At 45.8% G+C, this 27,122-nt stretch overlaps 1 protein-coding gene and 1 long non-coding RNA gene across 2 annotated transcripts in view; one reads left to right on the top strand and one right to left on the bottom strand.

Moving 5' to 3' along the window:
* The window catches only part of LOC130363002 (uncharacterized), a 45,429-nt gene extending 28,305 nt beyond the window's left edge, over positions 1–17,124 (bottom strand). Inside the window, exons 1-2 of the long non-coding RNA XR_008891678.1 lie at positions 16,997–17,124; positions 9,036–9,149 (exon numbers count right to left, since the gene is read on the bottom strand). This is a non-coding gene — a long non-coding RNA (uncharacterized LOC130363002). The remainder of the gene's footprint in view (positions 1–9,035; positions 9,150–16,996) is intronic.
* Positions 16,110–26,660, top strand: SLC30A1 (solute carrier family 30 member 1). Its single transcript, XM_056568253.1, has 2 exons — positions 16,110–17,556; positions 24,673–26,660. The coding sequence occupies exons 1-2, from the start codon at positions 16,950–16,952 to the stop codon at positions 25,557–25,559; spliced, it is 1,494 nt and encodes a 497-aa protein (XP_056424228.1). The 5' UTR covers positions 16,110–16,949; the 3' UTR covers positions 25,560–26,660.
* Positions 26,661–27,122: the final 462 nt, after the last annotated feature.

Genomic DNA, 27,122 nt, shown 5'->3' with positions numbered 1-27,122 from the left:
CTGGGAGTTATAGTTTTGCAACAGCTGGAGGCACACTGATAGGGAACATTGATGTATGGGGTGTATAGTGTGTGTGTATATGTATTGTATGTGATGTGTGACATTGCATACAGTACTGTACAGTTCTTTAAATACCTTCAGGGGGGACAGAATGTCCTCCATTACCATCCTGCCGACTACAGCTCTATAGGAAAGGAAGGGGAGGGCAGCCAGCAGCTCATTGGATGCCTGCAGCAAGATGCTGCAGGCTATTGGCTATGGCTGCACTGGGGGGGGCGGGGCTTACACAGAGCTCACAGTGGAAGCCTGCGTGAGTTAGCAGGACAGCATGTGAGTAACAGGAGGCAGAACGGGGCACACGGGGGACATTATACAACTGTCAGTTGCTGAAGTTGTCAGCGCTGTAAGATAGCTGTTTGTACGATGGCCCCGACACACATATGATGGCCTCTCAGAGCACAGCAGCTCTGAGAGGCCATCATATGTTGAAATGATCATATGTCGGGGCCATCATAAGTCGGGGGGGGGGGGGGGTCACTGTGTATATATATATATATATATATATATATAGAACTAGTGGAGATAGGTGTCCCACAGGGCCCTTATGATGACACCGCTCCAACTAGTATAACAATAAGAAAAATAGTATATACAGATATTAAAATATTAAAAATATGACCACTTTAAAAGGGTAGATAGATATAAGTTCATCTAGTTGGTGCGCTCATTTTCTCCTTCCAAAATGGCGCAATATGTATAAATAGCAATTCAATAGCAGTAACCAGTAGCAACCATAGATGAAAAGTCATCCGGCAACAATAAATCCCAATAAATTCTCTCAGTACTCAATCAATGGTAAACACAGAGAAAAGCTGGGCAGCATAAACACTTTGTTTCAACGGATAATTAGAGTTCAAGTCTCTATATCTTATGGCCATTTGTTCAAGACCTTGAGCCCCAATTTACTTCTTATTTAGATTTGTAAATTACTTCTATTAAAAAAATGTTTTACCCTTCCCTTACTTTTTAGCAGCTGTATGCTAGAGGAAATTCTTTTCTTTTTGAATTTCTTTTCTGTCTTGTCCACTGTGCTCTCTGCTGACACCTGATGCCCGTATCAGGAATTGTCCAGAGCAGGAGACAATCCCCATAACAAACCTCTGCTGCTCTGGACAGTTCCTGACACGGACATCAGGTGTCAGCAGAGAGCGCTGTGGACAAGACAGAAAAGAAATTCCAAAAGAAAAGAATTTCCTCTGTAGCATACAGCTACTTCAAAGTACTGGAAGGGTAAAGATTTTTTTTTTAATAGAAGCCATTTACAAATCTGTTTAACTTTCTGGCACCAGTTGATTTAAAAAAAATAAATAGATAAATAAAAAAAAATGTTTTCCACCGGAGTACCCCTTTAATAAGTAAATATATTCCTATAAAGGGAAGTGTAAAGGCCTAGGCCAGTGTTTCCCAACCAGGGTGCCTCCAGCTGTGGCCAAACTACAACTCCCAGCATGCCTGGACAGCCTTTGGCTGTCCGGGCACGCTGGGAGTTGTAGTTTGGCCACAGCTGGAGGCACCCTGGTTGGGAAACACTGGCCTAGGGCAATATTTCACATAAGGTACAGGAGGGTTTTTTATTGTCTGTGCATCAGCTTCATCTACTTCAAGGATGGGTTATAAAAGAGAAGGATTGCCTCTCAGGGCTTCATGACCCAGAACTAATGTAATTGCTGTATATTCAGATAGCAGCCGTAATGCTTCCCCATATGTATGTCCTGGGATTGTTTACTGTGTGCAGTGTGTATACCACTGACTTGTCGGGGCATGGACCTCGCAAAACCCGTCAAGGTGTCCTGTGGTATCAGCACCAAATCCTGGGCCTCCCAATGACAGATCAGATTGAGATCAGGGGAACGTGAAGGCCAAGTCACCATCTTTAACTCTTTGTCATGCTCCTCGCTAGAGATGAGCGAACTTACAGTAAATTCGATTCGTCACGAACTTCTCGGCTCGGCAGTTGATGACTTATCCTGCGTAAATTAGTTCAGCCTTCAGGTGCTCCGGTGGGCTGGAAAAGGTGGATACATTCCTAGGAAAGAGTCTCCTAGGACTGTATCCACCTTTTCCAGCCACCAGAGCACCTGAAGGCTGAACTAATTTATGTAGGAAAAGTCATCAACTTCCGAGCCGAGAAGTTCGTGACGAATCGAATTTACTGTAAGTTCGCTCATCTCTACTCCTCGCTATGTAATTCCGGAACAGTTTTTCAGCATGGTTGGGGCATCGTCTTGCTTAAAGAGGCCACTGCCACTAGAGGATCCTGCTGCCATGCAGAGGTGGGGACTTGGTCTGTATAATGTATAGGTAGGTGGCACATGTCACAGTAACATGCACATGATTTTTTTTTTTTATTAAAATGTTTTAACTTACATTTGAAAACCGGCCACTAGGGGTCTCCCTCCTAGTGACCGGCTGCAGCCTGGCGTGACGTCACGCCTGAATTCGGACCGGTGTCGGCTGGGCAATCGGTCCAAATTCAGTCAGGCTGCGCTCGCTCCCTCCCTGCCTGTCAATCAGACAGGCGGGAGCGAGTGCTGAGAACAGATGCGCGCATTGGCTCCCCTGCTCCCTGGCCTCGCACGCCGGCCCCACCTCCCTGCATCCCGTCGCTGCTGCTGGTATCCACCTCAAACCGGATTGTCCTGCACTTTGGTATTGGCGTGAGCAGGTTGCGCGGCAGGGTTCGGGTAGTGGTGTTCGGGTTGCACCGCGGCCAAGATATTGTTTTCAACACAGGGTGCCTCCAGCTGTTTCACCACTACAACTCCCAGCATGCCCTGACAGCCAATAGATGTCAGGGCAAGCTGGGAGTTGTAGTGGTGAAACAGCTAGAGGCAGCCTGTGTAGAAGAACTAAGGGCGGAAGTGTCGGCCCCAGCAGGCATCAGTGACGTCGCGCTTGCTGGGGAAGTCTGCCTGGTAAGTAAGCACACTACCAGGCAGACAAAAAATTCCTTTTTAATATAGTAAAAAAAAATTGAAGGCAGGGAGGGGGTTAGGGATAGATGGGCAATAGGCAGGGACAGAAAAAATTAATGAATAAATAAAAAAAAAAGGATGGTGGGAGCTACTCTTTAAAGGAAATCTGTCACCAGTGTCACCTGCACTAACCTGTCGGTACCAACAGTGCAGGTGACACTGATAACAATGGTACTTACCTTGTCCCGTTCCGTGGCGGGGATCTCCGGTAATCTCCTCCATTAGCTCCGCTCTGGTCACCTGGTTTGGGGCACGGGCGGAGCTTACTGACGTCACCGCTGCTGTCTTCTCACAGCGAGACCCAGCAGAGAGCAGCAGCGGTGACATCACTAAGCTCCGCCCATGCCCCAAGCCGCTGCTGCTCTCGCTGTGAGGATTTGCGCCAAATTTATGAAACGGCACACAGACTTTGATAAATTTTGCCGATGCAACTTCTAAAATGTCATCACAGATTTTGTGCGGACGTGCAGGGCAGGGGTGAATTTACCCGAGAAACCTTCTATTTTTGGGATTGTGCGACAATTTTGCAACATTCCCCAAAAAGTCACACTTAGTAAATCAGTGACCACTGCACAAAGTGCTCTAAATGGGTAAAAATCGTGGAAATGTTTCTAAAGCATTTGTTGCACAAAAAGTGCGACAAACAGAGAAAAAAGCCGTTTAAAAAGCTTTCTAAATGTCTTGATAAATCCCCTCCATTGTCCAAAGAATCCCACTGCCTCCACCGACTTGTCTTCATTTCATAGTGCAGCCTGATGCCATCTTTTTCACAGGTAAGAGATGCACAGACACTAGACCATCCACATATGGAAATGTGATTCATCAGACCAGACCTCCATCCACTGCTCAATGGTCTGGTGGTGAAGCTCACATGGTCAGTGTAGCCACTTTCGGCAATGGTCAGCATAGGCGGCCTAAAATATATAAAAATTACTTGTCTGTGTAGCTAATGTTTAGGAAGTCAGTCTTAATGGGGTAGTCCAGGATTGAATAAAATGTAAAAAAAAAAAAAATGCCCATAATGCTGCCACTTAAAAAAAACAAAAAACGGAATTACCTCCTGACGCTCCTCTGGTGTGTCCCAGGAAGAGGACCCGTTCCAGAGCTCAATAATACATGACACTGCCCCTCACCACCTAAGGCAGGACATCGCTGTGGTTGGCGGTTAGCTGAGCCAAGGTGTGATGTGTCGACCACAAATGGCAGGAAGAGGGCTGAAGTGGAGAACTGGAGTGGGATGCCGGAAGCACCAGGGGAGTGGCAAGAGGTAAGTCCATTTTGTTTTTAACGGCAGCAAATGTTTGGACATGTTTGAATCCAAAATAACCCCTTAATAACCTATGACATACATTTCCTTCCCGGCCATCTGTGCCATGGCGCACCCTGACGAAAATGTACTGAGCTGAGCTCGCTTCATAGACTGTAGGGAACTTACCTCTAATGACTGACATAAGTGACTATGCTGTCTGTCATTCAATTCCTCAATGCTGTGGTCAATAGAAATCATGGCATGCCATGTGGCTACCATGGAGCCGGCGGCCTTCTGAATGATTCTGTGCCTGCTATGGTCAGATCTGCTGAGTTGAACCTGTCCTGTCCAGTCTGTTTGAAACCTGTCCTGTAAAACCTCTGTATGGTCTTGCCTTCCGTGCTGCAGCTCAGTTTCAGGGTCTTGGCAATCTTCTTATAACCTCGGCCATCTTTATTAGAACAACAATTGATTGTTTTAGATTTTCAGATCCACAGAGAGTTCTTTGCCATGAGGTGAGTGTGAGAGCTAGAACACCAAATTTAAGGCCCCCTAACGAGTCACATGACGCCAAGTGGGAAAATGGCTAATTGGGCCCAATTTGGACATTTTCCCTTAGGGGTGTACTCACTTTTGTTGGCAATGTTTAGACATAAAAGATGTAGAGATTTCCCTCTGGGGTTTGCTCTGGGATCTTCCTTGACACAGCCACAGGACACGTTTCTACTTCATTCAGCAGCAAACAACAGTTTTTTACGTAAGTCTGGCTCCCTGCCAGCTTTATTAGACAGGTTGCAGGATAAACAAAAATATAACACAGGCACAAAACAAAATCCTAGGCCATCCAGCCACTAACTAAACATTAGACACTTCCCTCTCTAACAACTGGTAAGCTAGTCTCCACCAGCTTAAAACACAAGTTTCCTGCAACCTTTACTCACTGTTCACACACAGCGTTTGCAGCCTCTTGCTGTGTGTACTAAGATCCCTTGTCTGTCCACTTCAGTTATGGGTCACTCACAGCACCTGGCTGTGTGCTCCTCACAAGGACCCCTTCCTCCCCCTCTACAGCCACCTTGCTGTCTTCTGGGGAGAGCCCAGACTATTCTGTATCCTTTCCTTATATCTACACTTCCCACACTTCTGCTGGCCTCATTAATTAGGCACCTGATGAGCCTCTCTGCTAGATCACCTAGGATAAAGGTCTGGGAAAAACACCCTTTCATTGCCTTCAAACTTGCCTCAATGCCACAAGAAGAAGTATCATGCCCGACATTACATAAAAAGTATCCCCTATCCGCAGGATAGGGTGGAAGTTTTAGATTGTGGGGGGTCCGAGCGCTGTGGGCCCCCCACAATCGTCTGTATGGAGCATTGGCTCTCCCACATAGCGGCGGGTCACGTCCCTGCCCGAAGCGGGGGCCTCAATGCCCCCTCCTTTTATCTCTATTGGAGAGCTGAAGATTGTCGAACGGCTCTCTCTTCGGGAAGGGGTCGTGACGTGTTGCTCTGTAGGAGAACTGGGGATCCGTACAGATGATCGCGGGGGGCCACAGTGCTCGGACGCCCCCGCGATCTAAAACGTATTTCCTATCGTGCGGATAGGGGATAGGTTTTTCTATAATGTCAGGCATGAGACTTGTCCTTTAATGGCTGTGTGTTAAGTTATTTTGAGGGGACACAACATTAAACACTGTACGATTGTAGCCTACGGTTGCCGGATCCGGCTGGGGGAGGAGAAAACTGGGCTGGACCGGCGCTGAAATCCATTCACTTTAATGAGCCGACTGGAGTCAAACTGTGACTCCGGTTGGCTCATTTCTGCACCATATCCGGTTTTATGACAGGACCTAAAACCCTACTATACTACGGTTCAGGTCCGGTCACAAAACCGGATACAGGTCAGAAATGAGCCAACCGGAGTCACAGTTTGACTCCGGTCGACTCATTAATGTAAATGGATTTCAGCGCCGGTCCGGCTGGGGTACGTAAGCGCCCGGTTTTCCTCTACCCCAGCCGGATTAGGCAACCATAGGCTACAATCGTGGTGTGAATGCAGCCCTATACAGACTGTGAACTCACTACTCTACATTGTAGCAGAAGGTCGCGTCTCCAGTGTTGTCACATGAAAAGATACTGTAGGTATTCAGAACGGTCATCATATGTAAAACAGAATTCACTGATTTCTCGGAGGATAATTAGATTATCTTTGTTTAGGTTAATATCACATTGGCCCTCATTTACTATTCTAAACCCGACCTCTTTTGTCGGGTTTTTTTGTCGCATCTTTGTCTGCGCCATGTCGCAGACATCGTGCGCCAGTCTGCGACACGATGCAACATTTTTTCCCGACGGACCCGATGTGGATTCTCCCAAACCTGAAAAAGGGGCGTTACCCGACATTTCTGAGCTTTCCCACGTATTTATTAAGGTTTCCAACCCGAATTTGTTGTATTGTTGTGGATTTTTTCCCGACAGCTCAGAGGAGTTGGAAACAAAAACCAACAAAACCCACGTGCGACAAACAGGATGCGACATAATAATAAATACCAGGGGAAAAAAGCTGCCGGGTAAGAAAGCAAGATAGATTTACAACCCGATTTTCTTAGTAAATGAGGGCCATTGTGTTTTTTGCATCCTGTGAAAACATCCATTTTTTTTGGGGGGGGGGGCACATTTACGATAAAAACGGGAAGCATGGAGGGGGCATGTCGGGCACAGCTTTGTTCCGTAGTTGACACATGTCATTCATGGGCGGGAGATCACGGGGTCCCAGCGGTCGGACTCACCGTTATCTGACACTTATTCCCTATTCTGTGGACAGTCTCAGTGTTTTCTTAAAGGAGAACTCCAGAACATAAAAATTGTTCCCCATAGTTCCGGCAGTAAAAAAAATAAAGATGTACATACCTTCCTTCGCTCCCCCGGGGCCTCCGCTAACCGGCTCCGGCCTCCGCCGTGATCCTCTTCCTGGTTGCCGGTGGTGGGAGAGTCTTACTGCGCTCAGCCAATCACCAGCCGCAGTGGAGTCCCGAGTCGGCCGGCGATAGGCTGAACAGCAGTGTGATGTTTTCGGCCCCGGTAGCAGGTGCCGGTGTAGTGAAGAATTTTGTGTCCTGAAGCGTTCTCACACTGCCGCTCAGCCTATCGCCGGTCGAGTCGCACTTCGCTGCGGCTGGTGATTGGCTGAGCGCAGTATGACTCGCTGACCACCGGCAACCAGGAAGTGGATCGCGGCGGAGACCGGAGCCGGTTACCGGAGGCCCCAGGGGAACGGGGGAAGGTATGTACATCTTTATTTATTTTTTTTACTGCCGGCAGATTGGGGACAATCTTTATATTCTGGAGTTCTCCTTTAATATGTCTATTCCATTCCTGCACTATGGTTCAAAAACTGCATCAGAAAATGTGGGAACCTGCATTATAATCCTATGCAGCGAGATGTGATTTAGTGGTGGCGATGCGAGAACATTGTGGTTCACACGTCTCAGGAACAAAGTCATTAATTTACTTCCCGAGTCACATTTTATAGTAGTCGTACGAGTGAAGTCAAGTGTGGAAGGAAGCAGAACGGAATCGGGGCAGAGTCTCCCGCTACCACCATCCGTAACTCCACTCAGCAGAAGATGAAATACCTCACATAATTCTTCTCTTTGACATAGCAAGAAAATTAAATGAGTATTCCCCTTTATATGCTTCTAAGGCTCTATATACATTGTGTAAAATATATGTGCGCATTTTATTCCCCCACGTATTTACGTACATGTGTAAATAAAACATACGACTGTAATTTGTCATTTTAACAAAAAATTTTACACAGTGTGACTGGTTTCACGCAGCAGTACAGTGGTCCCTCAACATACGATGGTAATCCGTTCCAAATGGACCATCGTTTGTTGAAACCATCGTATGTTGAGGGATCCGTGCAATGTAGAGTATAGGACAGTGGTCTCCAACCTGCAGACCTCCAGATGTTTCAAAACTACAACTCCCAGCATGCCCGGACAGCCAACGGCTGTCCGGGCATGCTGGGAGTTGTAGTTTTGCAACATCTGGAGGTCCGCAGGTTGAAGACCACTGGTATTGGAGGTTATACTTACCTGTCCCCACCGCTCTGGACCCTCACCGCTGCCCTGGATGTCGCCCTCCATCGCTGTTGCCGCGTCCTCGTGGTGTCCCTGACGCTACAGGAAGGTCTCTGCTGCCTGGGAATGTCGCCGCGATCACGTCGCTACGCACGCCGCTCCTATTGGATGACGGGACGGCGTGCGCAGCGACGTGATGACGATGCTGGAGAGCGCCGACAATGCAGGGGATCCCGAGTACGCTAGTAGCCCCGAGGACAGGTAAGTGATCGTCAGCGGACCACACGGGGCACCGTAAACGGCTATCCGGTGGCAGCTGAAGCAGTCTGCACTGCCGGATAGCCGTTTATGCGATGGCCCCGACATACAAAAGCATCGTATGTTGATGCTGCCGTCAACATGCGATGGCCTCTGAGAGACCATCGTATGTTGAAATGATCGTATGTCGGGGCCATCGTAGGTCAGGGCTATATGGCTTAGTATTTTGCAGCAGTATTCGTAAGCCAAATTATATTATTATATGTTGTAAATCTTGGCATGTTATTATAAGATTATCATACGTTGTACATCTTGGCAAATTGTTAACCTTTCTAATTATACTTCAGTTTTATCTCCTTTATATAGAAATCGTGGCTTATAAAAATAGACCACTAGGGGTCCCCATACCATCCAGAACATAGTCCTGTCCAGCTGCAGCATCATCTTTGACCACGTTGAAGCAGGACGTGAGGGCGGGACTAGCACTCCTCTGTGCTCATTTCTGTCCTATCAGACTGCAGCCTGAAAACAGAGAGGATTGGATGAAGAGACACAGCACAGCAGACTCAGGGAGGAAGTGAATGCATCGTGAGTGAGGGCGGGCTCAGTGCTTGCCTGGGACACACACCCCTACATCCGCAGTTGATATCAGAATGAGGGAGCAGCAGAACAAAGGGATTTGTGAGCCAAATACAGAAACTAGACACATTAAAAAATAAAAATAAAAAAACATTTTAAGACTCTGCATGACCTAGTGAGTAACATATATACGCATGATTTCTTTTTCTGCGACATGACAGGTACGTTTTTAAGGGTGCATTCCCACACGGCATATACGCAGCGTATTTCACGCTGCGCAAAATTTACGTCAGCAGCAGGAAATACGCTGCGTATTCCTTGCTCACTATACACACAGGGCGGCAGCCCTATGCGTGTAGTGAGTTTTAGAGGCGGAGCCGCGCATCACAGGCACGCCGGCACACGGCCCCGCCTCCAAAACTCACTGCACACATAGGGCTGCCGCCGGAAAGCCCTGTGAGCAAGTAATACGCAGCGTATTTCCCGCTAAAATACGCCGTGTGGGAACACACCCTAAGAAGGATCCCCATACTCACCCCTCACTTTATAAAACAGGAATACCCCTTTAAATGGGAACTATCATGACAATATGCCATGGAGATGTTGTAGAGACATATGAAAAGTTTTGATCGGTCGGGGTCTGAGTATTTACACCCCAACCGATCATGAGAGCGAGCTAGAGTGTTCTTTCCTGGCTCTGTGTCACATGACCAGGTCATCCTCATAATGTAAGTCTATAAGGTCAAGCAGGTCTCATAGGGGGAGGGGTGGTAAGGTCTCTAGTTGGATTGCGAGTGCGCCCCTGCAGATAGCTCCACTGATTATGTGTCCGAAATGCATCCCTGCCATAGAGACAGATGGTCATCGTATCCAGGATTTTATTTTTTTATAGTCACTGTGGGCTTTGTTGCCAATGTAATGGACATTTATCATCCTTCCAGCTAAACAGCAGAAGAACTACTTCATCTTCTTTTGTGGGCTCCAAGCTGAGCTCTTATCTACGCTGATACACTGTAACAAACCTAGCTGCTGTGTAAGCAGGCATTCAGAACCTTTTGGGTCCATTCACACAGAATTTCTGAGTTAAATCCAGCTCAACAATTCCTCTTGAAAAGTCAGCTACATGAAGTTAAAGGGGTACTCCGGTGAAAACCTTTTTTCCTTTAAATCAACTGGTGGCAGAAAGTTAAACATATTTGTAAATTACTTCTGTTAAAAAATCTTAATCCTTCCTGTACTTATTAGCTGCTGAATACAACAGAGGAAATTCTTTTCTTTTTGGAATGTTCTCTGATGACATCACGAGCACAGTTCTTTATTTATTGTTGTCCTTAGTGGGATTTGAACCCAAGTCCCCAGCACTGCAAGGCAGCAGTGCTAACCACTGAGCCATCATGCTGCCCTTAGCATACATCTGCTATGCATGGTTGCTAAAATGGACAGAGATGTCAGCAGAGAGCACTGTGCTCGTGATGTCATCAGTGTTCCAAAAAGAAAGGAATTTCCTCTGTAGCATTCAGCAGCTAATAAGTACTGGAAGGATTAAGATTTTTTAATAGAAGTAATTTACAAATATGTTTTACTTTCTGCCACCAGTTGATTTAAAAGAAAAAGGTTTTCACCGGAGTACCCCTTTAAAGGGGTACTCTGGAGGGGGAAAAAAAAACTATTTTCAAATCGACTGGTGCCAGAAAGTTAACCAGGTTTGTAAATGACTAATTATTTAAAAAAAATCTTAATCCTTCCTGTACTTATCAGCTGCTGTATGCTCCACAGGAAGTTGTGTAGTTCTTTCCAGTCTGACCACAGTGCTCTCTGCTGCCACCTAAATCTGTGTTAGGAACTGTCCGGAGCAGGAGAGGTTTTCTATGGGGATTTGCTTCTACTCTGGACAGTTCCTGACACGGACAGAGGTGGCAGAAAAGAGCACTGTGATCAGACCGGAAAGAACGACACAACTTCCTGTGGAGAATACAGCAGCTGATAAGTATTGGAAGGATTAATATTTTTTAATAATTAGTGATTTACAAATCTGATTAACTTTCTGGCACCAGTTGATTTGAAAATAGTTTTTTCCCTCCGGATTAACCCTTTAACTTCATGTTAACTGGAAAGAACTACACAACTTCCTCTGGAGCATACAGCAGCTGATAAGTACTGGAAGTGTAACATCTGCGCTCCAGCCAGAAACGCCTGCCCCAGCAAGACCATCCTGCTTTGCGGCGGGCTCTGGTGAAAAAAAGTGGCACCTTAGACTCCGCTCCCTGGTACGGGTCACGTCATCATCGACACAGGCCCAGAGGATCCACCACCTGCCGTAACCCTTACAGGAAGGATTAAGATTTTTATATAGAAGTAATTTACAAATCTGTATAACTTTCTGGCACCAGTTGATTGGATTTTTTTTTTCTTTGATTTTTTTTTTACTCCTTTAACATTGCGCTGAATGGAATTTAGGCTGACACGGCAGATTTTCCGCCACGGAAATGCATAGAAATCAATCGAGAGGGTGCATGTCCGAGCGGTCCTAGTGCCGACTGATATCGGCGGCCGCTGCTGCACATGGGATTTCCGAGTTTGTGTGAATAGGCCCTTTCTTTCCTCTAAAAAAGGATCAGTCAGCAAACAGAGATCCTAAAATCACTTACACGATGTTTTATATAACAACAATGGTTCGGCTTCCTTCATGCCCATTCCTTATTTGGCTTGTAAATAGTCATGCAGCTTTTTTATTTTATTTTTATTTTATTTTTTACTTTTACCACATATTTTGTTCCAATAGAGCAGTGTTTCCCAGACAATGTGCCTCCAGCTGCTGCAAAACTACAACTGCAAAACTGCACAAGCTGAAGGCAGGCTGGTTGGGAAAAAATCCTAACCTAGAGAAGGCTGTGTTTTCGGAAGAAAAAAAAAATTGAACAGGAAAGTGCTTTGTCTATGGTGAGGTTAATAATCCACTAAAGTAACATCTGGTCACAGGGGAAAAAAAAAAAAAAAAAAAAAAGAAAAGAAGCTTTTTAAATAAAAAAAAAAAAAAATATAAAAAAAGCCTCCGAAAACTGTCTAAAGCGCTGTCTGCGAACAATCTGAGCCGAACTGAGATGTCTAGCCCATGGACTAAGGGGCTGATCCATCTCCATGTTGGTCCTGGAAGACTATGCTAATATCTGGGTAGATGCTACAAAAAAAAAAAAAAAAAAAAAAAAATTTTATATATCAAATAAAAGAAAATCATGATGGCCAATATGATTGGCTGCTGTGTATGAACTGTCACAATAACCAGAGATCGGCGGTCATAATCACACTACAGACTAGGTCAACATCATTTCACAGGAGCTATGGGAACCAAGAAGGACTTGTGGTGGGGGACAAGGTACAAGTGTACAGACCCTTTAAAGTGTTGGTGTCATTTGAAAAAAAATGTGGACGTCATCCAGACAAGTCAAATATTAACCCCTTAAGGACCGGGGGGGGGGGGTTCCGTTTTTGCATTTTCGTTTTTTTGCTCTTTTGCATTGATAGGACTTATTGATCGCTTTTTATTCATGATATAAAAAGTGACCAAAAATGCACTATTTTGGACTTTGGAATTTTTTTGCGCGCACGCCATTGACCGTGCGGTTTAATTAACAATATATTTTTATAATTCGGACATTTCCGCACACGGCAATACCATATATGTTTATTTTTTATTTACACTGTTTTTTTTTTTTTTATGGGAAAAACGGGGGTGATTCAAACTTTTAATAGGGAAGGGGTTAAATGATATTTATTCACTTTTTTTTTGCAGTGTTATAGCTCCCATAGGGACCTATAACACTGCACACTCTGATCTCTTATACTGATCATTGCTATCCCATAGGGACCTATAACACTGCACACACTGATCATTGTTATCCCATAGGGACCTATAACACTGCACACTCTGATCTCTTATACTGATCATTGTTATCCCATAGGGACCTATAACACTGCACACACTGATCTTTATCATTGATCACTGGTTTCTCATAGGAAACCAGTGATCGATGATTCTGCCGCATGACTGCTCATGCCTGGATCTCAGGCACTGAGCAGTCATTCGGCGATCGGACAGCGAGGAGGCAGGAAGGGGCCCTCCCGCTGTCCTGTAAGCTGTTTGGGATTCGCCGCGGCTATCCCGAACAGCCCACTGAGCTAACCGACATGCTTTCGGTTTCACTTTAGACGCGGCGTTCAACTTTGAACGCCGCGTCTAAAGGGTTAATAGCGATCAATGCCGCGCGCTATTAGCCAAGGGGTCCCGGCCGTTGTTAGAGGCCGGGCCCGACATACTATGACGCGGGGCCACGCCGTGGCCCCGCGTTATAGATCGGGAGCGGACACATGACGTTCCAGTACGTCATATGTCCTTAAGGGATTAAAGGAAATCTGTCACCAGTGTCACCTGCACTAACCTGTCGATACAGAAAGGTAGTGCAGGTGACACTGGTCCTTCCTTGTCCCGTTCCGTTCAGTCGTTCTTCTACAGCAGTGGTCTCCAACCTGCGGACCTCCAGATGTTGCAAAACTACAACTCCCAGCAGGCCCGGACAGCCGTTGGACAGTCTATGGTTTCTTCAGCTCTGGGCCCGAGCATGGGCGGAGCTTAGTGACGTCACCGCTGCTGTTCTCTGCTGGGTCCAGCTGCTAGCAAACAGCAGCAGTGACATCACTAAGCTCCGCCCAAACTGGGCCCGGAGCTGAAGATACTGGAGAAGATTATTGAAGAACGACTGCACGGAACGGAACAAGGTAAGTACCGTTGTCATAAGTGTCACCTGCACTACCTGTCTGTACCGACAGGTTAGTGCAGGTGACACTGAATACAGATTTCCTTTAAGGGTGCGTTCCCACAGAGCGTATACGCAGCGTATTTGACGCTGCGCAAAATTTACAGCAGCAGCAGGAAATATGCTGCGTATCCCTTGCTCACTATACACACAGGGCTTTCCGGCGGCAGCCCTATGTGTGTAGTGAGTTTTGGCGGTCACAGACACACCGACACACGGCCCCGCCTCCAAAACTCACTGCACGAATAGGGCTGCCGCCGGAAAGCCCTGTGTGTATAGTGAGCAAGGGATACGCAGCGTATTTCCTGCTGCGTCAAATACGCTGCATATATGCCGTGTGGGAACGCACCCTAAAGGAGTACTCTGGAGCAAAATATTTATTGCTCATTGTAAAGCTAGCCCAAAGTTATATAATATCCTAAATTACCTCCGTTGCGTTAACTGCACGCTTATACGACTTTTCGGAAAACCGGAAGTGCAGCCAGTATCTCACAATTATGAACTTCATTCCCCAGTATTAAGTCTGCCGCGGCCATCTTCGTTACGAAACGTCATCACTGTAAAGGTCCTCCCCCGCTCCCATATTTTACATATTCATATATTCCTCGTTTGCGCAGCCGTCATTGGCTGGACTGCGCAAACAACTCTGAATGCCTCCCACCTATCACATGAAGCTGAACGCGCCGGCGCACTCAGCATTTCCCCGGGACCTAACATGTGACCACTCCTGGCCAATTATATCCCGCCGTAACTGCCGTAACTAACAGGGATATTCTTCAAACAAGTTACACATGATTTCAATGTGTAACGTTTCAAAGGGGCGGGTTTAATATAATTACTAGGGAGGGGAAAGGATGAGAAGGACTGAAGCACGGAGGGACTGGAAGCTGGAGCAAGGCAGCATGGGGGATGACGATTTTTAAGTCATCCTCCACACCACCATAACCCGGAAGAACTGGGAAATTTGCGGCGCTGCAGCGGGAAAACGGTCAGCCCGACTTCTGAAAGAAGGACATTGATAGAAAGGTACAGCCGCGGGGAACATTATGACTAAAAGAATTGTGCACCATAGTATTCCTTTAAGATGGCACCAGGTCTCAGTCCTGAGTTGTGAGTTAGAAGCCGGTAATGTGCGCCCTTCACTCCCTAGCTGTCAAGAAAACCTACCCCTTTACTGCATTAGTCTCCGGACAGGCGTGAGAAATGTGTTATGAATATAGGAGCCAGCAAAAAAAAGTTAGTAGCCAAGATGTCGCATCATGCAACAGGACATATTGTAAAGTTATATGATCAGTCATTAGTGTCCCCTCATCTCTCCCAGTGTCACAGTTTTATGTATCCCCTAATCTCTCCCCCTTTGTCAGATTGATTTTTTTTTTTAGAGCCGATACCGATAACCTGTGAACTTTCAGGCAGATAGCCGATAACTTATACCAAAATTCCATACATTTTAATTGCCCCCACCCCTCCAGGCGCTTTAAATCAACGAACTGCAGCGGCTTTTGCGGGGCCAGTGACCACCACCGCCCACTTCTCTCCCCCTGCCTCTCCTGGGGTCCTGAGTCCAACCACTGCCGCTGCCAGAGACTGCCGCTGCCTTATTGCCTCCCCCATCCCCGGTTTTATAATTACCTGTTCCCAGGGTCAGCGCTACTTCTGGCTTCTGCGGCGTCCTGCGCTGTTGCTGTGCGCTGCGCAATGATGAGTGACGTCCTCAACGCGACATCACAGTCTGTGGCCCGGCGCACAGTGACAGCTCAGGACGCCGCAGGAGCCAGAAGCAGTGCGGACCCCGGGAACAGGTTATTATAAAACTGGGGATGGGGGAGGCAATGGGGCGGCGGAGGTCTCTGGCAGCAGTGGTGATAGGACTCAGGACAGGAAGGGGGAGAGTAGCAGGTGGCGGCGGCGGTCTCTGGCCCCACAGTAATCACTGTCCCCTCATTTCACCCTGTGCGAAATCTGACTGGTTGCTAGGACCAGCCAGCAGTGTTTTAAAAACAGTGTGTCTCCAGCTGTTGCAAAACTACAACTCCCAGTATGCTGGGAGTTGTAGTTTTGCAACAGCTGGAGGCACCCGGTTTAGAAAACACTAAAGGCCTTTATGTCCAACAGGAACAAATCAGATCCCCTCTTCTATGGACAGTACCAACCAGCCTGACAAACAAAAGAGCTGGAATCTGATTGGTTGCTAGGATCACCCAGAGTAAAGCAAACAACTGTTGCCCATAGCAACCAATCTGCTAACGTGTTTCATTTTCCAACCTGCCTCAGATGCATGAATCTGATTGGTTGCTAGGACCAGCCAGAGAGAGAGAGCCTTCATGGCCAACCGTTACCCACAGCAACCAATCAGATCCCCCTCTTTTATTTTCCGACCAGCCTTACAAACAAAAGAGCTGTTATCTGATTGGTTGCTAGGACGAGCCATAGGATAAAGCTCACAACCGTTGCCCACAACAACCAATCAGACAAGGGCTTTCAATTTCCAAGCTGCCTTACATTAATCTGATTTGTCGCTAAGAGCAGCAGCAGCAGCATCCAGGAGCGGGGGGCACTATAAGGGGGAGCTGCCTATGCACTCCTCAACGGTCCCTATAGTAACCTCCTCCCCCTTAGTCCGTGTAATGGCGGCTGTCGCTATGTACCACATCGCGTCCCGGGCTCAGCCAATCACAGGCCTGCGCTGGGCGGGGCGGGGCCTCCTCATCTCTGCTCCGTGTGGAAAAGACGGTTTCGGGTGCAAAAGTTTGTATTATTTCTCTGCTCCGGACGTCAGAGATGCCCAGTGAGGGAGAAGCCGTCGCCGCTACAGCCGGGCTCCGGTCATTGCTCTCCCGCCGCGGCCTCCTCCTGTCTCAGCCGCCGGGCCCCGCACCTTCCCCTCCGCGCTGACCTTTGTACCGTGCGCTCGGCTCGGTCGTCAGTCACCATGTGGGAGTCTAACCGTGTGCGGCTGCTATGTATGCTCGGCCTCACCTTCGTCTTCTTCGTGGCGGAGGTGGTGGTCAGCCGGGTGACCGGCTCCCTGGCCATGCTCTCCGACTCCTTTCACATGTTGTCGGATGTCATCGCGCTGGTGGTCGGCCTGATCGCCGTGCGCTTCGCCCGGAAGACGCGCTCCACCGACAAGAACACGTTCGGCTGGATCCGGGCCGGGGTGATGGGCGCCCTGGTGAACGCCATCTTCCTCACCGCCCTCTGCTTCACCATCATCCTGGAGGCCGTGGAGCGCTTCACCGAGCCCCGGGCCATCGAGCAGCCGCTCATCGTTATCGGGGTGGGGGCCGGGGGGCTGCTCATCAACCTCATCGGCCTCTGCATGTTCCGGGACAGCGCCGGCCACGGGCACTCACACGGCGGCGGCTCCGGACACGGACACTCCCACGGCGGGGGCTCCGGACACTCTCACGGGTCGGCCAAGAAGAGTCACCGGAGCCGGGAGAGATCGGCTGGAGATGGCGCCGCCCTGGACCGGGAGGAGACCAACAACCTGGTGGAGAACGGACCTGGAGTGGACGTGGTGCCCGGGAAACACTGTAAGGACCGGGGCGTTATGTAATGGGGGGTGTGTGTGACGTCATAGCACTGTCATGTGACATCCTGCATAAAACGTACGGGCATGACGTCATAGTACGGGCTGTCGGCCGATCACATATACTGTGCAGCAGTGGACCTCCAGATATGTCAAAACTACAACTCCCAGCATGCCCGGACAGCCCTATATACTGGCGGTTGGAGTTTTGCTATATCTGGAGGACCACAGTTTAGAGATCACTACCATAGAGCTTATAGGCCTATGACGTCATAGTACGTGCAGTCAGCTGTTAGTGTACATATGTAAGGTGTAGACCACTGTATATTGTGTAGAAAGAGCCGGTGTGATGTCATAGTATGCAGTGTGATGTCATAGTATACAGGCTGACAATTTACATATGTAGGGTATAGAACCATTATGTCATGTATAGGCTGCCAGGATCTAATCTATACAGTATGTGTAGAGCCAGAGTAATGTCATGTAGGGATTATGATGTCATAGTACAGGCTGTCATATGTATATAGCCCATTATACAGTGTATGCAGAGCCAGTGTGATGTCATAGTACAATGTGTCAGGATCTACTCTATACAGGTCTTATGTAATGTGTATATACAGTCAGCATTATAGTCCATTATACAGTGTGTGTGTATGTGTGTGTGTATATATATATATATATATATATATATATATATATATATATATATATATATATATATGCCAGTGTGATGTCAGCATACAGGCTGTCAATATATAAATCCATTATACTGTGTGTATGTGTGTGTGTGTATGTGTGTGTGTGTGTGTGTGTGTGTGTGTGTGTGTGTGTATATATATATATATATATATATATATATATATATATATATATAATTTTTTATTTTTTTTTTCTATTTATCCAGTGTGATGTCATGTACGGAGTGTGACATCAAAGTAAGGGGCTGTCAGGTGACAATATTAACATGTAATGTATAGACCAGTGGTCTTCAACCTGCGGACCTCCAGATGTTGCAAAACTACATCTCCCAGCATGCTGGGAGTTGTAGTTTTGCAACATCTGGAGGTCCGCAGGTTGAAGACCACTGGTATAGACCATTATACAGTGTATGTATAGAGCCAGTGTGATTTCATAGTACAGGTTGTCAGAATCTAATCCAGTGTTTCTCAACCATGGTGCCTTCGGCTGTTGCAAAACTACAACTCCCAGCAGGCCCGGACAGCCGGGAGTTGTAGTTTTGCAAGAACTGGAGGCACCCTGGTTGGGAAACACTGATCTAATCTACACTGTATAGGCTAGTGTGATGTCACAGGGAGTATGATGTCCTACAGGCTTTAATCAACATATGTAAAGCTTCATGTCCTATAGGGAATGTAGATTATATCCTGCTGTATGTATGTATTATATAATATATATATATTTATTGTGTGTGTTATGGGCTGACATTTATCATTGTCTTTAGACTGTTTTTTTTTTTTGTGTCAACAAAAAGCACAAAAAAGGTGCAAGCAGGGTTTATTTGCGCCTTTTGGTTTACACATTTCTGCTGATTTTGAGTTGCAATCCACTGATTTTGGCAATACACATGATATGGAAGGGATTTATGAACTGCGCCTTTTTGTGAAAAGGCACAAAAAAGTCGCAGAGCCACTGAAGTCTCTAAAACTACACCAGCCCAGACTTAGCTTAGCTCTTTGGTGTATGTGAAGAGAGAAATTTCAGAAAATGTGACCTGCACAAAATGACCATTTAATAAATTTTAATAAAGTGACCATTTAATAAATTTGTTGCTCCTATACATCACCAGCACACAAAAAAGGGTAGAAAGATGCTTCACTTACACCTACAATGATAAATGCTTCACTTACACCTACAATGATAAATGCTTCACTTACACCTACTATGATAAATGCTTCACTTACACCTACAATGATAAATGCTTCACTTACACCTACAATGATAAATGCTGGTTTAGAGAAGCAGCGCCCACGGGTCACATGATTGGGCGGGTGGAAAATACCATTAAATACCATGGAACCGCCATACCTTAAAAAAATACAATGATACACATTTTTGGTCATACCGCCCAGCTCTATTTTCCAGTGGAGTACCCCTTTGGGGGCGTCATAGCCAGTGTTCTACAGGGATGTGGAATTCCTATCGCCTGACGCCCAGGACTTGCCATTCCGTGCACCGGGCAGGTGAATTTTTCCGGCCCTTAGCCCGGCTTTGGGCAAGCAGGGCTGGACCTGACAAGCGTGGCGGCGCTCAGCAGTCTGTATGGAGAAGGCTCCTGCCACTAATAGCTAGCATGCGGCAATCGCTGTGGCTGGCTATTAACCCTTCAGATCACCCCCCCCTAGCATGTGGCAATCGCTGTGGCTGGCTATTAACCCTTCAGATCGCCCCCCCCCCTAGCATGCGGCAATCGCTGTGGCTGGCTATTAACCCTTTAGATCGCCCCCCCCCCCCCCCCCTGTAGCGTAGAGATCCACTATAGAGGTAGCCCGAGGGCTTACTTCTGTTCCGTGGACCAGGCTCTATCAATGGATCGCAGAGCACACAGATCAATAACGTTCAATAGAACTCTGATCTGTATGAGGAATCTAATGATTCCACCTAAGTCTAATTAAGTGTAAAACAAAAAAAAAAAGTTTTAAAGACACACATTAACCCCTTCCATGTTAAAAGTTCAAACCACCCCCTTTTTCCTATATAAAAACATGGAAACATAATAAAATTAAACATATTTAGTATCTCTGCGTGCGTAATTGTATGAACTATTAAAATATAATATTATGTATCCCGTAGGGCAAATGTAAAAAAAAATACCAAACCACAGAATTGCAATTTTTATAATTTCCCAGAAAAAAAAGTTGAAAGCGATTTTATAAAAAGTCAGATCAATACCAAAATGGTACCGATACAAAAAACAGATTATGGGGGAAAAAAAAAAGGCCCGCATACAGCCTGGTATGCCCAAAAAAAAAAAAGTACAGAATTATTTTTTTTTTTTTAATTAGTAAAACATGACGGAAACTATACAAATCTGGTATTACTGTAATCAGGTGACGTAAAGTACCAATACAACATGTTATCTCAACCACAAGGTAAATGGTGTAGAAAAGAAAACCACCAAAGCTGCAAAGTGATATATTTTTTTTACAATTTTATACTAAAATATATATATATATATATATATTTTTTTTTTTTTTTTTTTTTTTTTTGAGAATATGTTGTGGAAAAATGAAAAGGTATCATTATAGTAGGTAGTTATGGCTATTATAGGGCGAGGAGGAAAAAATTTGTGCAAAAGCGAAAATTGGTCCGGACAAGTGAATCGTCATGAGGGACAAGTAGATTTTGCTCCGTTTTAGTCCCATGGTCAAGTTTATTTTTATTTTATTTTTAAATTAAATTTCCACACCCTGGTTCTATATGTGGCTGTGACCTCTGCCAGGTACTGCCCACCCCTCCAGTATAATGGATTCAGCCTAGCCTACTAATATGTAATGTGTGTGGGGGGGGGGGGGTCTTCCGTCTGGTAGTTGTGTTACACGTAGTACATGAGGGTAGTGGGCTTCTGGCACAGCTACCCGCTAATATGTAGATATAGAATGCACCACAGCATGGGGACAGTGTGAGCGCCACCTGGAGGCGTGGTATTCGTTGACTGCTCCCTCTGCCTTATGTATGTGATGCCTTTACAACCAAGGAATCCTCTTTGGGTATCATTCACAATGCCAACCCTGTGCCGCAGATTTGTAGAATCATCTTTGTCCTGTTTTCACGACACCGCTCATTGGGGTGGGGGCTCCGGCCGCCTCTCTGCCAGACATCATCCATTTAATTAATAGGTCACGACTCTGGCTTGTGAATCTGTTCTGCGGTTTGTGAGTCTCTTGGCATTTGGTGGCGATCTGTGGGGCAGGTTACTTTAGGATAAGAGATTCTAGAAAACATCTAAAACTTCTGCACCCAGGAGGAGTACATTGCAACCACTTTGTAGAAATGTATGTTGGAAGTCTGAGAAGGGTCCCCCCATTAGGGCCCCCTCCCTTATAATGTTGAGAGCCTATAACACAGAGGACCTCCCACTCTAGTGGAATCAGCACATCCATGTAGTTAGTACAGGGTGTCTCCAGCTGTTGCAAAACTACAACTCCCATCATGCCCGGACAGCCGCTGGCTGTCCGGGCATGCTGGGAGTTGTAGTTTTGCAACAGCTGGGGACACACTGTTTTGAAAACACTGTACTAAATGGTCCCTGTTAGGCTGGGTTCACACTCCGTTTTTGTTAAATACGGTTCCCGTATACGGCTGGGAGGAGAGGCTTAATCGCGGCGCCCGCACTCAGCCGTATTTGGGAACCGTATTTAATGCATGTCTATGAGCCGACCAGAGTGAACCGCAGCCTCCGGTCGGGTTCGTTTTCGGCCGTATGCGGTTTCCCGACCGTAGGCAAAAACGCGGTCGACCACGTTTTTGCCTGCGGTCGGGAAACCGCATACGACCGAAAAAGCAGCAGACCGGAGGCTGCGGTTCACTCTGGTCGGCTCATAGACATGCATTAAATACGGTTCCCAAATACGGCTGAGTGCGGGCGCCGCGATTAAGCCTCTCCTCCCAGCCGTATACGGGAACCGTATTTAACAAACGTGTGAACCCAGCCTTATGGCGATCAGTGAAGATCCCATCGATCTGGCATAAGGCTGGGTTCACACCACGTTTTTGCAATACAGTTCCCGTGTCAGGTTTTTGATGATGGGGAGGAAAAAAAAATAAAAAATTCCTCAAAACTTGACTAAACTGTATCAAAGTGTGTACAAATTTTGATCTGTATACGGTTTGAAAAATGATGTCCGGTTGCATCTGTTTTTTTAAGAAAAAAAGTATTTTTTTTTATTTTTTACTTTTCACTCCATTATGAATAAAGTGTTTCACTTGTTTTGATTTGAAATTCCAAGAAAAAAAACTGTGCAAAGTCGAAAACCGGATGGATCAGTATCCTCATACGGTTCCCATTGACTCCCATGTTAAAAAAAAAAAAAATAAAAATATTATATATATATATATATATATATATATATATATATATATATATATATATATATATATATATATATATATATATAAAATAATATAATATAAATTTTTTTTTTTTTTTTTTTAAGTGTGTTTTCAATAAGGTTTTTCACCCGGACCAAAAATAACGGTAGGCTACGGTTTTGGGTACAGGAAAAAAAAAACTGACAAAACCTTACAGATTCCAAACGGACACAACCTGATGCATCTTTTTGGCATATGTTTTCACTGGAGAGTCAATGCGTACGGTTTTCAAATTGAAAAAGTATATGGGAACTGTACTGCAAAAAACGTGGTGTGAACCCAGCCTTAGTATGATACACTTCAGGGGCCTGTTTTGAAGTTGTTTTGTTTATCTATTTTATTTAATATTTGTTTTTATTTATTTTTGTTCCTGCATTAACAACTTCCACGGCAAACTTTTAGGTGAATTGGCTTCAAGGCTCTTAGTATTTCTCCAGCCCCGGCTTACACACCCTTATTTGCAGTCTGCGATTTCTCTTCTTTCGCCAAAATCTTTCCTTATTCCGTTTTGCAAGTACCTATCTATACCTGTATGATGGGTACTTACAAATGGAATGAGGAAAGGTTTAGACAAAAGGAAAGAAAAGCCAGGGCTGGAGAAATACCAAAAGCCTTGAAGCTTATTCACCTAAAAGTTTGCCGTGGAAGTTGTTAATGCAGGAACAAAAAAATAAATAATAAAAAAAAAAAAAAAAAAAAATATATATATATATATATATATATATATATATATATATATATATATATATATATATATATATATATTTAATTTATTTGTCGTGTATGTATAAATGCTTCCTTAATTTTTTTTTGAATGACTGACTGTGTCCGAAAGACATTTTCCATTTTCTATATTGCTTAGATTTTTTAAATTGGCGCTGAAATAGCATTACCAAGTGCCCGTTCTCCCTACACGCCACCTGCATTACGAGATGGAGCTTCCATCTCCGTATCTATAGCGCCCATGTCTTGTGCCAGACCCAGAGTGACATTATGCTGGGTCTCCCGACCATGCTTTGTGATATGTATGTATATATAATAATCTTAATGTGTATGTGTGTAAAATCTGATGACAGAATTTAACCATATATGAATTTTTTAAACTCTAATATCAGTGTTCCCCAACCAGGGTGCCGCCAGGTGTTGCAAAACTACAATGCCCAGAATGCTTGGACAGCCATTAAAGGGGTATTTTGGCGCTAAGACATCTTATCACCTATCCAAAGGATAGGGAATAAGATGCCTGCTCACGGGGGTCTCCTTGCCCATAGGCTTCCATTGAGGGGGCGGAGCATGACGTCACACGGGGGGCGGGGCCGTGACATCACAATACACCGTCCCTGTGATCGGCAGTCATCAGCCCCCGGAGCGAACATGCTCCGGGGCTGATGCTAACAGGGTGCTGCGTGAAAGATCACGGGGGTCCTCCGCGGCGGGACCCCCTGCGATCAGGCATCTTATCCCCTATCCTTTTGGATAGGGGATAAGATGTCTTAGCGCCGGAGTACCCCTTTAAGACATTTACATAGATGTGATCTACATTATACAATGCAGCTGAATATTGAGGCATTAAACAAGACCTAATCTGTAGAACACAAAGTACAAGTGAAAAGGATAGATGGATGACTTGTGATGTCAGTTTCTATGTAATGACATCATAACCCTATATGACTTTATGACTACACAATCAGATGTAATCTACATTCCCTATAGGACATGAAGCTTGTCAATACCTTACAATACGACATCATACTCCCTATGTGACATCACACTAGCCTTAACAGTATAGGGCATGGTTTCCCAACCAGGGTGCCTCCAGCTGTTGCAAAACTACAACTCCCAGCATGCCCGGACAGCCGTTGGCTGTCCGGGCATGCTGGGAGTTGTAGTTTTGCAACATCTGGAGGCACCCTGGTTGGGAAACACTGCCTTATGTATTTGAAAATGTTCTGGTGCTGATGATTCTGAAAGCCTAAGCCTTTAACAAATCTCTCTTTTTTTTCTTTTGCAGATTCTTTGGCAGAGAGCGCAGACGACCACCGGTTGAATGGCAACATTGTGCAAAACCACGTGGCAGAAATCCACGAGGACGGCTCCGAGCTCAACATGCGTGGGGTGTTCCTCCACGTTCTCGGCGATGCATTAGGCTCGGTCATCGTGGTGGTGAATGCGGTGGTCTTCTATTTTGTCTTTAACCCTTGTCCACCTGGGGGGGAAAGATGCATCAACCCTTGTGTTCACGAGCACTGCGACGACCATCCGGAAGTCAATCACACGTCGCTTCTCCTGAACGATACCGCAGAGGTACCTGAGATCGCGATCGCTGGACCTTGCTGGGTTCTATACCTAGATCCAGCCTTGTGTGTGTTCATGGTGTGTATATTGCTGTATACCACTTACCCCCTTCTCAAAGAGTCTGCTCTCATCCTCCTGCAAACGGTCCCCAAACAAATTGACATTTCCTCTTTGAAACAAAAGCTGCGGAACATCGAAGGCGTGGAGGCTGTCCACGAGCTGCACGTTTGGCAGCTAGCCGAGAGCCGCATCATCGCCACCGCTCACATCAAATGCCACGATCCCACCGCTTATATGGAGGTAGCGAAACGGATTAAAGACTTCTTCCACGACGAAGGAATCCACGCTACCACTATTCAGCCAGAGTTTTCCAGCGTGGAATCCGGATCTAGAATATCCCTTTGCGAACTTTCCTGTAGAACTCAGTGCGCCCCCAAACAGTGCTGTGGGGACCCTGAGAAAAACGTCTCCGCTAGGAAGACCAGCTGCGGAGCCGCAGCCTTAGGAATGATCAGCGAGTCTCCGGAGAATAGGAGCAAGAGAACTAATGCTTCTGAGAAGCCCAATGAGGACATTCAGATAGACATTGACTCTTCTGTCTGAGCCCAATTTGCAGCTTTCTCGGCTATAACTGGGGGAAGACACAAAAGGGAAACCGCTTCCCAACTCATTTCCCGAACTTGCAGTTTGGCAATATCGATGATCACGAATAGACTGGATCTGGGATGGTTTTATGTTCAGTATTCTATTCCACTTGTCACAACTAAAAAAAAGAAAGAAAAAAAAAAAAAAGTTACCTCTTCGATTATACAGACGTTTCACAATGTGCTCAATGTTACAGGTTTTATTTTTACCGCTTTTGCCCAAGATATTGTCATAGCTATGCAGATCGCTTTAGGACTGAGACTGTAATGTTGTGTGGACTCTTTTGTTTCTCTTAGTTCTCATTTTAGTTGATACCACATTTCTGTTCTTTATTTAAGTCTTCAGATGTGGACCGCAGTAGTATATCGACGCTCGGCCGGAGATGCTTGACAAGTTGTTGTTTGGAGCTCCGCTTTTTTTTTTTTTTTTTTTTTAGCACTTTACATCTACTGTGTCGGATATTTTATATTTATTGTGAACTGATCTTGTCTTATCGCTCGTACATTCAGGTGATGCTGGTTGCTGCTTGTAGTCCGTAAGTTCTATTCTCTTAGCAGTGATTCAATCGTTTCTGCTGTATAGCGTTCTCTGAGAAATAGTGATTACAAAAGCCACTCCGTAGAGCAGTGTTTCCCAACCGGGGCTCCTCCAGCTGTTGCAAAACTACAACTCCCAGCATGCACTGTCCGGGCATCCTGGGGGTTGTAGTTTTGCAACAGCTGGAGGCGCCCCGGTTGGGGAAACACTGCCATAGAGTATGAGCTACATCTTCAAGCGTACACCGCAGCAGAGCATGTTGCCTGCAGACTTTGAATCGGCAGAGGCTGCTGGGAGATTTTTGTTGTTTTGTTTGAATAGTATGTGAAGCGGTCTGTAGGCGTAAAGACAATTCTTACCGTAAAGTCTGTTTATCGATAGTCGTATGAGATTACAAAAACGTAACTGGTTTCTTGCTAGAACGGCGCCACATCTGTCCACAGGTTGTGTGAGGTATTGCAGCTAAGCTACGATACCAGACAAAACCCTTAGACAAGTGCTTCCCAACCAGGGTGCCCCAAGCTGTTGCAAAACTACAACTCCCAGCATGCCCGGACAGCCTTCGGCTGTCCGGGCATGCTGGGAGTTGTAGTTTTGCAATAGCTTGGGGCACCCTGGTTGGGAAGCACTGCCATAGACTGTAGTGGCTCTGTTTCTGGAAGAAGGCAGCCATGTTTTTCCAATCTAATGCAACTAATTTTAAAGGGGTACTCCCGTGGAAAACTTTTATTTTTAAATCAACTGGTGCCAGAAATTTGAACAGATTTTGTAAATTACTTCTATTAAAAAAATCTTAATCCTTCCAGTACTTTTTAGGGGCTATATACTACAGAGTAAATGTTTTTCTTTTTAGATTTCTCTGATGTCACGACCACAGTGCTCTCTGCTGACCTCTGCTGTCCATTTTAGGAACTGTCCAGAGCAGCATATGTTTGCTATGGGGATTTTCTCCTGCTCCGGACAGTTCGAAAAATGGACAGCAGA

This window comes from Hyla sarda, chromosome 3, assembly GCF_029499605.1.
Source record: "Hyla sarda isolate aHylSar1 chromosome 3, aHylSar1.hap1, whole genome shotgun sequence".
Taxonomy (NCBI): Eukaryota; Metazoa; Chordata; class Amphibia; order Anura; family Hylidae; genus Hyla; species Hyla sarda.
The sequence above is the reverse complement of the archived record's forward strand: the minus strand, read 5'-3'. Positions and strand labels throughout refer to the sequence as shown.